Source organism: Diadema antillarum, unplaced genomic scaffold, assembly GCF_040938485.1.
Source record: "Diadema antillarum isolate AM-2024a unplaced genomic scaffold, OU_Dant_1.0 scf00000103, whole genome shotgun sequence".
In the NCBI taxonomy this organism is placed as follows: domain Eukaryota; kingdom Metazoa; phylum Echinodermata; class Echinoidea; order Diadematoida; family Diadematidae; genus Diadema; species Diadema antillarum.
This window is the reverse complement of record NW_027270992.1, coordinates 4,567,216-4,578,589: the sequence shown is the minus strand read 5'-3', so window position 1 is coordinate 4,578,589 and position 11,374 is coordinate 4,567,216. Positions and strand designations below refer to the sequence as shown.

Sequence of the window (11,374 nt, the reverse complement as noted above, 5' to 3'; positions counted from 1 at the left end):
CTGAGTAGTGTAGCAACAGTCAAAAAATGATTTCACCTTACCCAGATTATCACCTGCTGTGAGATCAGTTTGCTGTCAGAATTTTTTTTTCTACTTCTCTTTTTTTTTTCATTCATCTGCAGCAGCTTTCCAACACACTTTTGTGGGTGATGAAATGACATCCAAGCAGGAAAAAGAAGCAAGGAATGACTGAAGGCTGCTAAACTGCAAGCACCCAATAACCCTTGCTTTTAGCACACTTTGGTTGAGATGAATGCTACATCATGTACATCATACACGAGCACTCTTTCTGCCTCCTTGATTTACAATACTGGGTGTGGTCAGCCGACATTGGACAGTCCAGTTTGCTTCGGGAGTTCTTGCGCCGAACGAGCCCACTCCTTTGCCCAAAGCTTGGGCTCCGGGTCGGTTTGGGCTTGACTCCTCGGAGAGAGTGGGGTGTTGGGGCGCGACAGCTTGGTGTAGCTGTCCACGCCGTCGCTCATCTCGGCGTCGGACGGGGAGAGGCTGACGTTGGTTCCCTCTGAATCAGGCGAGTAGTGAGCCTTGCAGGCTCTGACGGCAGAGACTTTGGTCCCATCCTCTGGCTGGAGTTTCAGCTGCAGCTGCCTGCCCACTGCTTCAACAGTCAGGCTCTCCTGGACAGCTTCCGTCTCCATCTCCTTGCAGTTGTCAACGGTAACGCCCTCAAACACCACTTCAGTCTCTGATCTGGGCGTGACGTCAACCGCGACGGGACACACGTTGTTGCTGAGGGCACTGTGGGAGAAGTACGGACTGACTTCTTTCACCCGGGAAGCCAGGCTTGCCCAGTTGAGAGGTGGGTAACTGACGTAGCCAGAGGAGCCGGACGAGGGCGCCGGACTCGAGATGAGACTGTCCTCACTGCAGCTCATCCTGGAGTCCTCTCGGGTCAAGAGAGGGGCGAAGGCCGTACCGTGGCCCTCCTCATCGGATGAGGTTTCTCCCCTCTCCGTTTCCATGGGAACGCCGCTGTCTCCGGCAGAGCTGTTGGACCTATTAGATGGCCTACTTGAGGCAGGTGACGTCTCGAGCGGGGTAGGAGGCTGCGAGGTTGCCTGCGTGGTGATCGGGGGCGAGGCGTTGGTCGTGATGAGAGACGTTTCTTCCACCTCGTCCCCACTCTCTGGGTGATGCGGAGGTGGGAGATGGAGAAGCACATCAAATTCTTCCTTTTCTGGAGGTGCTTTGGGATGTTGTTCTCCCATGGTCTTTGCAGATTTCTGCAAACACAAAGCAATTTCACATGGTTCCATTGGTCTGTTAATAAAACAAGGAGTAAACACACACACATATATTCTTATGATATGGTTTATGAGCAGCCTTTTCTTTTTTTTCATTTCCCTCAACACTGTTCCTGTTTGTCTAATGATTACTACCCAAGTTAATAACCCAAATAAACCAAATTTGGGTGAATTCTGTTCATTTGATCTGCCAAATTGTACTTTGCTGGAACTGCATGCCCACATACTGTCTTTGTTACCGATCCTCAGTAAAAAAAAAACATGAATCTTTAAGTCTATACAACACATCTTTATAAGTGTGGAAACTCAAAGATTGACTTGTGAGTAGACTCCTCTTGGCTACTGCCCCAGTTTCGTCAATCATTTACAGACACATTCACGCAGTTTGCCCCACACAGTCATGGCTTGTATACGGTACGTAGTTATAGTGGTACTTTCCTGTGGAGATTTCACAAGACATCAGTTGTGTGTCAGCTGAACAATGAGGGCGCTCTCTCGAGCACGCTTCACACCAAAAGAGTACTAGCCTCATTCTCCGTTCAAGACGTAAATAAAGTAAAGTGACAGAAAAGAACTTGACTAACGGTACTTGGCCAGGAGTTAAGTACATAAGTACGATATCCTTGATGGGTTTTGAAAAGGATCACGACAAACTTGATCTACTTTGCAAACTCGAATTCAGAGACATTATTCCATGTATTGGACATACAGCATTGAAATTTTAAATCAAGCTAGTGAAAGTCAGATGTCAATGACAACGGACTTTCAGATGACACTTGGACACTTTGTATAACGTTGTTAGCCTCACTTTGCTCACATTTGCTTCCATCTCAGTTCCTATCTTTTATTTGTTACACTCTTGGGGTCATATTGCCCTCTCCGCGGTCTACAGAGCACAAACGGGGGCCTAAACTCCCCCCGCACTGAAGTAATCGTCGGTGTGCTACGCACTGCCAGGTTGCAGTCCGAAGACCTTACCAGGATCCGGTTGTTGCTCATGTCGAAGGACTCCGTCACCCGGGGCCCGTAGTGGAGGAACACCACGGCAAAGATGACTGCCAGAACCACCAGCACCGCAATGACCACGCCCATGGTGATGGTGCTGATCTTGGGGGCTCCAGCCTCATCGGATTCTTGGGTGGAGGGGGTGTGAGATAGTGGGGAGGACAGAGAGGTGTGAACAGGTGGTGCCACTGTATGATGTATAGGAGTGAAGTTAATGATAAGGCATAAACCTGCTTCGACAAGCCTTAGGCTTCGACAAGCTTTAGGCCTTTTATTTCCATTTGGCTCACGTACAAACTTGTGCTGTAACATCAGAAATTTTGGCATGCATTTTTATTTTGCAAATTTCATGAGCACCAAGATTTGCGAAATTAAAATGCATGCGAAAATTCTTGTCTACACTATGAATGCATTGAATGCCGGCAGCAATTCACGAAAGTTTTGTGCTGCGAAAATGGCCACCGGCTCGATTTCGAAAAAAATTTCATGCTAAGGATATTTCTTGCTTTAACAGTATGGCATGCAGTCTCCAAATCTTTAATACAGTCTCTATGTCTGAGTTTAGCTCATGAAGTCAACCATGCACTAACACAGCACATTTCATGATTTGGACTTGGTGAGACAAGTTTGAGAGTGGTTAAATTCAAAACCGAGAATCACGGCAATGGAATTTAAAGAAATGAGGATAATCCCTTCTACGAAGCACAGTTAGTACCTTCTCACCTTGGACATGTTACACATTGCATTGATGTTATTTGGGGCTGTAGTTCGGCATGTTGCTAATTTTCGCAAATATCAGTTGAAATGAAAAATTTGTGAAATAAGCTATAAGTCATAATTACATTGATATTTTTCTTCAGAGAAGAGAAAGGTTTTTTAGCACTTTGTCCATTTCTTCTTTAACCCATTGAAGACGAGTGCCAAGTACACTCGGGCAGGTGTCTATGGGAAATGCCTGTTGTAGCAAAATCAGCCTGTCCTCAACGGGTTAGACAGGAAAATCCCAGTCGCCAGGGAAATCTGGTTTGGCCAAAGACTGAAAAGAAATGTTTCGGAATGAAAACAGAGAAAAGAGAGAGACAAGTTTCTTACCGATGGATATTTCCAACGGGGTCCCTTTGACAAAAGGGCCAGTTCCATTGTAAATCATGGCATTAATCTTCACATTTGTGTCTCCGCTGATACCCATCTCATCCAGGTCCAGACGGTAGGAAGATGTGTTCACCGTGGCGACATGCCGATTGTCCACCTGCACTGCGTAGTTCATGATGCAGTCTCGGGTATCCTGGGACCATGGGGGCAGCCACTCCAATAGCCACAAATTGGGTGAGATTTCATGCGTGGTTTTATTGGCCGGGCGAGAATCGGCGGCACCCTCCTCTGGAAGAGACAGAAATCACGTAGCCACACAGTTTGATGCATGTGTGATCTCAATGTACATGTACAGTTAAACCTGCTCAACAGTCAAGCCACCACCTGTTCATAATGACCACCTGTCCATACCAAAAAATATGTAGTTACAAACTGGCGTATAGCGACCACCTGCCTAACACGACCAGCAACCACAAATTTGGTTTCCACTGAATAAACAACTGTACACAACAACTTACTGGAGGTACTGAACAGAGTAACCACTTACTATAACTTTGTTGGTAACTCTCCTTCAACGGCCATTCTAGACAAGTTTTACTGTATATTGTGACTAAAATGTACATTACAAGAAAAAACGAGAAATAAAAAAATAAGTTAAGTGTCTAGTGAAACCCACAAAGGCTCACTATTCACTGTGTGGGGATTTTGACGGGACTGATGGGATCTAGTTTACTCATCATATTAACTTAGCTCTGTCACTTTTGGTTCTAGAGAAGATTTATTAAGACTCCTTAAATTGGCAATCAATGCTTCACATTTAATAGTGCCTTGGCTGATGTAGGTGGGCCTTGATAGAGCCCAACACTGAAAAATGGACAAACCACTTACTATTTGAGTAAATCCCCTATCTTTCTACCATTTCTTTCCTTTCATGATAATTATCATGATTACTATTGTTATGATTAGCATTATGTTCATAACAATAATCATCACACTAATAATATCATGCTTTATAGACCATATCACGGCCAGTGGATCTCTATGGGCTTATTTTTGCTTACTGGGCTTGAGCGGATCAACAGTGTGCACAGAGCTCGGGGCGCCGCCCTTGGAGTTGTTGGCGTAGACCATGACCTCGTAGGAATCCCATCGGGACAGATTGGCAAGGACCACTTCGGTCAACAGCGGGACTGGGGACGGAATCGGTAGGACCACAGGGGTCCAGTTCCTACCACCCTGGACTGGCATAGGGCAGTAGCGGATCTCGTAGAAGGTGAGGATACCATTATGATCTTCTGATTTTGGTGGCTATAGAATGGACAGAGACAGAGAGAAGTTAGAACAAGCACTTTCATTGTAACATATGATGCAAAAGTCACAACAAATTGAAGATCAAGTATATGAAATGTTGCTGTACTGCAACTCTGCAAATAAAATGAAAATAATAGATGCCCATTTGCACATTCATTTTTGTCCACAAACTAAATTTCAATTCCGGAATTGATTTGTACTACTGAAAAACCACACATTTTTGGCATGCATGAAATTTTCACAAATTTTGCAAGGAGCCAAGATTCCTGAAAGCAAAATGCACACAAAAAAGTTTGTTTACACAATGTATTGACTGCCGGTGGCAATTGGCGAAAGTTTTACGCCGCAAAAAAAAAGTACCTTTGGGATTTCTGTTTTAAAACAGTACCCCTCTGGAGTAGCAGTACCAGTGATGGTACTGATGGTACTACTGGTACTCTTACTAGGGAGGAAGTTGTGGTAGGGCTGATATCACTATTACCATTACTATCATCACTATTACACTTTGTTCAAGAGCAACAGTACTGGTGAATATAGCAAACTAGAGAAGCACTCTGACAGTGCAGACCTCCATCAAGCAGCTCATTTCCATCACTGATCTTGTTCTCCAAAATGAGATCAGTGATTTACACTCATACGTACGACATGCATGCTGAAAATCTCTGATTTTCCAATATAGAAGCCATTTGTTACATCATCAGGTTTCCAGCTGAGCGGTGCCTCGCCTGAGTAGAGCACACACTTTAGTGTGTGTATACAAACTTTAAAAAAGACTGCGCAGCTTAAACTTCTAAGTTCATTTACCCTCCCTACCAAAATATCAAAATATCAAAAATCCACACAAATTCCCATATCACAACCAAAATTTTAAGAGGAAATCCACAAAAAAAATAAACTTCAAAAGAAAGAAAAAAATATTCCCTTCAGAACAATACAAAAATGAATAAAAAAAATAAGGACTGGTCAAGAAATGTTTTTTTTTATTAATTCAAAATATCGCATCTTCCTTATCTCTCATCCAATTTTTGTAATTTCTGTATCATTCCGTAGGGAATATTTTTCTCTTTCTTCTGAAGTTTAGTAATATTTTAAGGATGATTTCTTCTTTGATAATCTGTTCCTTGTGTCATTTTTAACCTTTCCTGCAAGTTTCATCCAAATCTGTTCACAAGTTTTGAGTATTTTGCACACAGACAAACAAATAAACAAACAAATTTCAAAAGGAGTATTTCTGGTCGAAAAGCAGTATTTTTGCTTTTCCTGCTACAGACATGAGTGGTAAAAGACAATTTGGGGAAAACAGTATTTTTCATGAAACCTGCAGTATTTTTTACTAAAAACAAACACCAAAAACAAAATAAAATACTGCAAAGAAGTAACAATTGGAATCTCTGAGAGATGCATTCGAAACACTTCACAGACATTATGCAGACATGAGAAGCTCTTTCAATGTTAGTAGAGTAGGCCTACTAGATGTCTGCCTCATTTAGATTGGACAGGTATGGTTTCTGAAGGAATCAGTCACTTTGGCAAAGGATCCTTTCCACCAATCAAGCATCTTAAAAGATTCTAAATACATCTGAGATAGCTGCAAAATATTGACAAGACCTGGAAGTGTGGCAAATTGTATGAGTCGCATTTCTGGCCAGCGACAACCTGGACATCAACAGTGGCCTCTTCCCCCCTCACCTCACCAGCTGTTATGCCGTCCAAGAGAGGATCTAGTCGTGAATAGCCACCTTTCACAAGATGCCTGATCATAACTGGAAAGTTTCAAGGCCAACGATACCACTAAACAATCTCTAAACTGCAGACCGAAACTAAAAGTGGTGAGCTGATCACACAGAAATGATTTTGCTTTCTATGACAATCTTTGTCCAGTACAATCATGAAGGAATGCACAGACTTTTTTGTGTGCTGTTGCTTTCTTTATTCCCTCGGTGATTAATTGGTAACTACTAAACTCAGCTCCTACCTGGATAGTGAGGGTAACGTTTCTCTTGTCCCGATCCTCGCATCCTTGTCCACTTGAGCTTAGCTTCAGGAGGGACGGGCCACTAGATGGAACTGGGCCAACAAACACATATTAAAACGGTCAACGCAAAATTAATGGCACGATGAAGAAGCTTGGCAATTACTTCAGAAGCTGCCTTGAAAAAAAAAAAAAAAATTTGCAATGTAATGATAAATGAGATCTCACATCAAGCATGGTCAGGACAAGATTTCATCATGACTGTACAAAATTTTCCAAAATCATGTCCCATTGCTTCAGACGCGAACCAAGGGGTGGTGGAAATGGGAATATTCTGAATGCTTTGGTTTACCTTGCAGATAGGCATATATGTTAAAACTACCGCACATAAGGCATAAAATTTTTTATCTCATGCTATTTTTTGTGAATCTCGATCCGTGAGGCAACTACCCGTTGATCTATTGTTAACTCTTGACCAATAATCACAGTGGCTGATACGGATGTACTGGAGTTGCTTGTAACTGATTATATTCTGCATATATTCCATACAATATCCATTGACATACACTGCATTCAAATATTAGGCAAAATATATTTCGGTGTGACCTTGTTACTGCAAATATCAGTTAAGTAGAAAAGTTCACAAGAAAATAAAAACAAAAACAAGGCTTTCACAAATTATGTGTAACCCATAATCAAACTGCCTTAATATAGTTGCAGACATTCAAGTTTGGATGGAGAAAAAAAAACCTGTTGGATGAGGTAATCTGTGATAAAACCAAAAAGTGCCATTTGTTTAAAAATCTGACCTTGGATATTTTCACCACAACTTGATCATTTTAGAATATAAAACTCTTGCCTTTTTTTCCGGATGTATGTTGCTATGATACTGAATAGCCTTATTCACGCACACTCAACTGCATATGCACTGCTATTTTTCAATACTAGGTTATTAATTGGGTTTGCAAACTTTCTTATCATTTCTGTGGTAGATTTTGGCAGCAACATAGGAGGAGTTGTGTATCATGGAAAATGCTGCATGTAATAGAGTTGGGAGAACTAAAAATATTCCCAATCAGAAAAATCAAGACTCAGAATCTCTCTCCAGCTTGCATGGTGACATGTCACATGTTTCCTTGGCAACCTCAGTGGGGGGGGGGGGGGGGGGGGGGGCATCAACATTACAGGGGAATGAAACCCAAGTATACCTAAGGATTGAGTGAAAGCAACAATATTAGCATAATGCATCAGGAAAGTTTGAGGAAATCTGATGATCGATTCAAACATTAGTTTCGGTGCCGTCATTGCTGGATAAGAAGACTGGACAACAATGTATAGAAAATATGAGGAATTTCCGCAAAATGTCATTTTTCATAAAGAGTACACATTCCATTGACTTGTTACTGACATAAGGGTGATACTATTTCCCCTGCTCTCTGAAAGAGACAAGTCAAGTGCTCTCTCATTATGCTAGAAAAGCGAACAAACGTTGAATATTCTTCATGTTTCCTTTACATTGTTGTCCATACATCACATCATCACGAACTGCAGCAGTCTTCTTATCAAGTGATGACAGTACCATAACTTCAACAAGAGACCCGCGGGTCTTGCGCTCACCTGAGCATCGCAAGTTTACCTTTCACGCAGTCACTAATCTAAATTATTCACAGCTCTACTAAAATTTGACCAGGCATTCTCAAGTAGAAGATGAAAATGTACAATGAGGGCCCAAATTTTAAAGATTCCTTAATTTGGGGGGATTGGGGCCCCCTGGGGCCCTCTGGGTGGGGCATGGTGCCCATTTTGATAAATTAAGATCCTGACCCCCTAGCGATGCTACCTGCCAAGTTTGACGAAAATCCATCAAGAGGTTTTCAGGAAGAAGATGAAAATGATCAACTCAGGCCCCTATTTGGACCTTCCCAATCTCCCCCCCCCCCCCCCCCCCCCCTAAGAGGGGCACCCCTGGATCTGCTATGAACAAACTTGAAACTACAGTCATTAATGTACTCACTCATAGTATTATCTTAGCTCTATAACTTCTGATTCTAGAGAAGATTTTAAAAGATTCCTTCATTTTGGGGGTTTGGGCCCCCTGGGTGGGGCATGGTGCCCATTTTAACAAATTGAGATCCTAACCCCCTAAGGATGCTACCTGCCAAGTTTGGTGAAAATGGGTCATGGGGTTCTCAAGAAGAAGATGAAAATGTACAATTTAAGCCCCATTAGGACCCTTCCCCACCCCCCTCCCCTGGGTCCCAAGGGGGGCACCCCTGACTCTGCCATGAACAAACTTGAAACTACAGTCATCAATGTACTAACTCATAGTATTAACTTAGCTCTATCACTTCTGGTTCTAGAAAAGAAGATTTTTACAGATTCCTTAATTTGGGGGGGTTTGGGCCCCCCTGGGGACCCCCTGGGTGAGGCATGGTGCCCATTTTAACAATTGAGTTCCTAACCCCCTAGGGATGCTACCTGCCAAGTTTGATGAAAATCGGTCTTGGGGTTTTCATGAAGAAGATGAAAATGTAAAAAGTTTACGAACGACGGACGACGCACGACGCACGACGCACGACGCACGACGGACGCCGGACGAAGGGCGATCGCAATAGCTCACTTGAGCCTTTGGCTCAGGTGAGCTAAAAATGTATAGCTCTGAATCGACTGTCTGATTTTCTTCAAACTTCCCTGATGTGTTCTACTTATATTGCTGCTTTCATTCAATGCACATTTATAATTGGATTTAGGTTTTCTCGAGTGTAGCACATGTCTTTGGAACACTCGTGTACAAAAGTGCGTGGGTTGTATTCCGAGAGGTCTCACCACATGGTTATGTGTTTTGTATGCAGACTCACTTTGACAACACAATGCAGAATTAATAATCTACTTGACTGAAATATGCTGAGTCAAGTGAGTCTGAAACAAATCACGCCGACCCGGTTGTGTTTTCTGTCCATTCAATACACACGCATATCGGCCTCTTGATTAACAACTGCACACCTACGACTTTCACTGCCATTAATCACAGTCCACTTTCGCTGTGGTTTCGATCAGATTCAATAGTGCTTTCAATATTTTTTCCTCCCATCACAAAAATTAATATAAATCATATCTAAAGCAATGAGACCTCCACGTGTACTGCCAATCTATCACAGTAACCTTTCGAGTTATACATTTTCTGAATTTCTCGTAACGACACGCAGCAGTTAGCACTCTACTCAGTCATCTACTTGTAGGTATATTAAACCAAAAAGGTTCAAGAGATGAAGTCACAACCGTCTAATTCCTTTGGTCCCATACTCGATGCTGCCACACAAAAATATTTGATGGTTATCAATTTTCTTAGTCCATGCTTTAAAAGATGAGCGGTACATACACATGTACTGATACAGACACAGAAATGCATGAATAAGAATTGCGTAAAGACTGGTGAAATATATATCAAAATTACTTGACTTTACAGGTTTTATTTCATTTCATAAGAACAAATAAACAAGGGAAATATAGCGGACATTATTTTAGAGATCAAAATGAATCTTTATACTGTTCAGAAAAACAGCAACACTGACCCCTGACCATTAGAGGCAGACACACCTGAGGAATTTCTTTGTGCATCAACAGAAAACTGACAGCTGTTTCAAAAAGTGCAGCCAATTGGAACTCCATCTACAGAACTTTTTTGATTTAACAAAATTGAATTTCCCCACATTCAGACGATCCCCCGCATCGCAGGAGCAGTTTGGAGAGTTTTATGGTCGACCGTCCACACGTGCATTGAAATCCCCCCCCTGAAAGGGGGACAAAATCATGGCTGGTGGTTACAGCTGTGTGTTAGGTCACTGTATGTGGCGCTGTAGGGCGCATGATTGCAAATTTATACAATTGCCTGTCGTGATTTCCCACCACATTTCAAGCATGCACACCTACGAGGAAAACAGCAGCACAAGAGATCAAGGTCAGTCCCCTGCAAGAATTTTGCTGCCGGACTCAACAAGCTTGCCGGGGGAGCGGGGGAATGTCCTATTGAGCGTTCACACGATGGGATTGCCGGTGAAAGTCCTGGCACACGGGACATTCCCCACGGAGCGGGTGATCGTCTGAACGCAATGAAAGTGGCATTCACTGAACTCCCATTGCCAAGGATGGATGTCAGTTTAGGTAAAAAATGTTGAATGATGGCTTCAACAGCAAGAATACTTATTCATGTGAGAGTAGTATTATGCATGGAAACCTTTGATTTACAGCAAAAACATACAGCGTATCTGACCTACTACATGCATCACTAACCTTCTTCCAGGGTGGTGAACTTAAACGATGAGAGGTGAGTGCTCATTCTGTTGACGATTTTGCAGCCTGACTTGATGGTGTATTCGGAAAACGGCTTCAGCTTTGTAATCTCGATGTTCTCTGTTCCAGATGATCTTTGTAGCATACGAACGCCTTGCTAAAACATTTGAAAAAGATGAACAAACTGACGGTTACGAATGCACTTGATCCTGTAAGATGAAATCAAACAGAATGCATATGAATGAGGAGGAATAGAGCATCCTCTTCTCTTTGACATGCTGGAAGAGTATGTTTATACCAATACAAAATATATCTTCTTCACACTATCAGATTAATCATGTCACCAGTTATGTGACGGCAGTGATGGCCTGATTGGAAGGGCTCGACACACGTACAACAATGGCACTTAACACTATCAACATGTTAGAAATTCAGAGAT

At 42.5% G+C, this 11,374-nt stretch overlaps 1 protein-coding gene across 1 annotated transcript in view; it reads right to left on the bottom strand.

Moving 5' to 3' along the window:
• Nucleotides 1–236: 236 nt before the first annotated feature.
• The window catches only part of LOC139718949 (uncharacterized), a 31,867-nt gene continuing 20,729 nt past the window's right edge, over nucleotides 237–11,374 (bottom strand). Inside the window, exons 5-10 of the mRNA XM_071630394.1 lie at nucleotides 10,936–11,092; nucleotides 6,649–6,740; nucleotides 4,424–4,670; nucleotides 3,363–3,650; nucleotides 2,244–2,398; nucleotides 237–1,244 (exon numbers count right to left, since the gene is read on the bottom strand). Coding sequence (XP_071486495.1) covers nucleotides 321–1,244; nucleotides 2,244–2,398; nucleotides 3,363–3,650; nucleotides 4,424–4,670; nucleotides 6,649–6,740; nucleotides 10,936–11,092 — 1,863 coding nt within the window. The 3' untranslated portion in view covers nucleotides 237–320. The remainder of the gene's footprint in view (nucleotides 1,245–2,243; nucleotides 2,399–3,362; nucleotides 3,651–4,423; nucleotides 4,671–6,648; nucleotides 6,741–10,935; nucleotides 11,093–11,374) is intronic.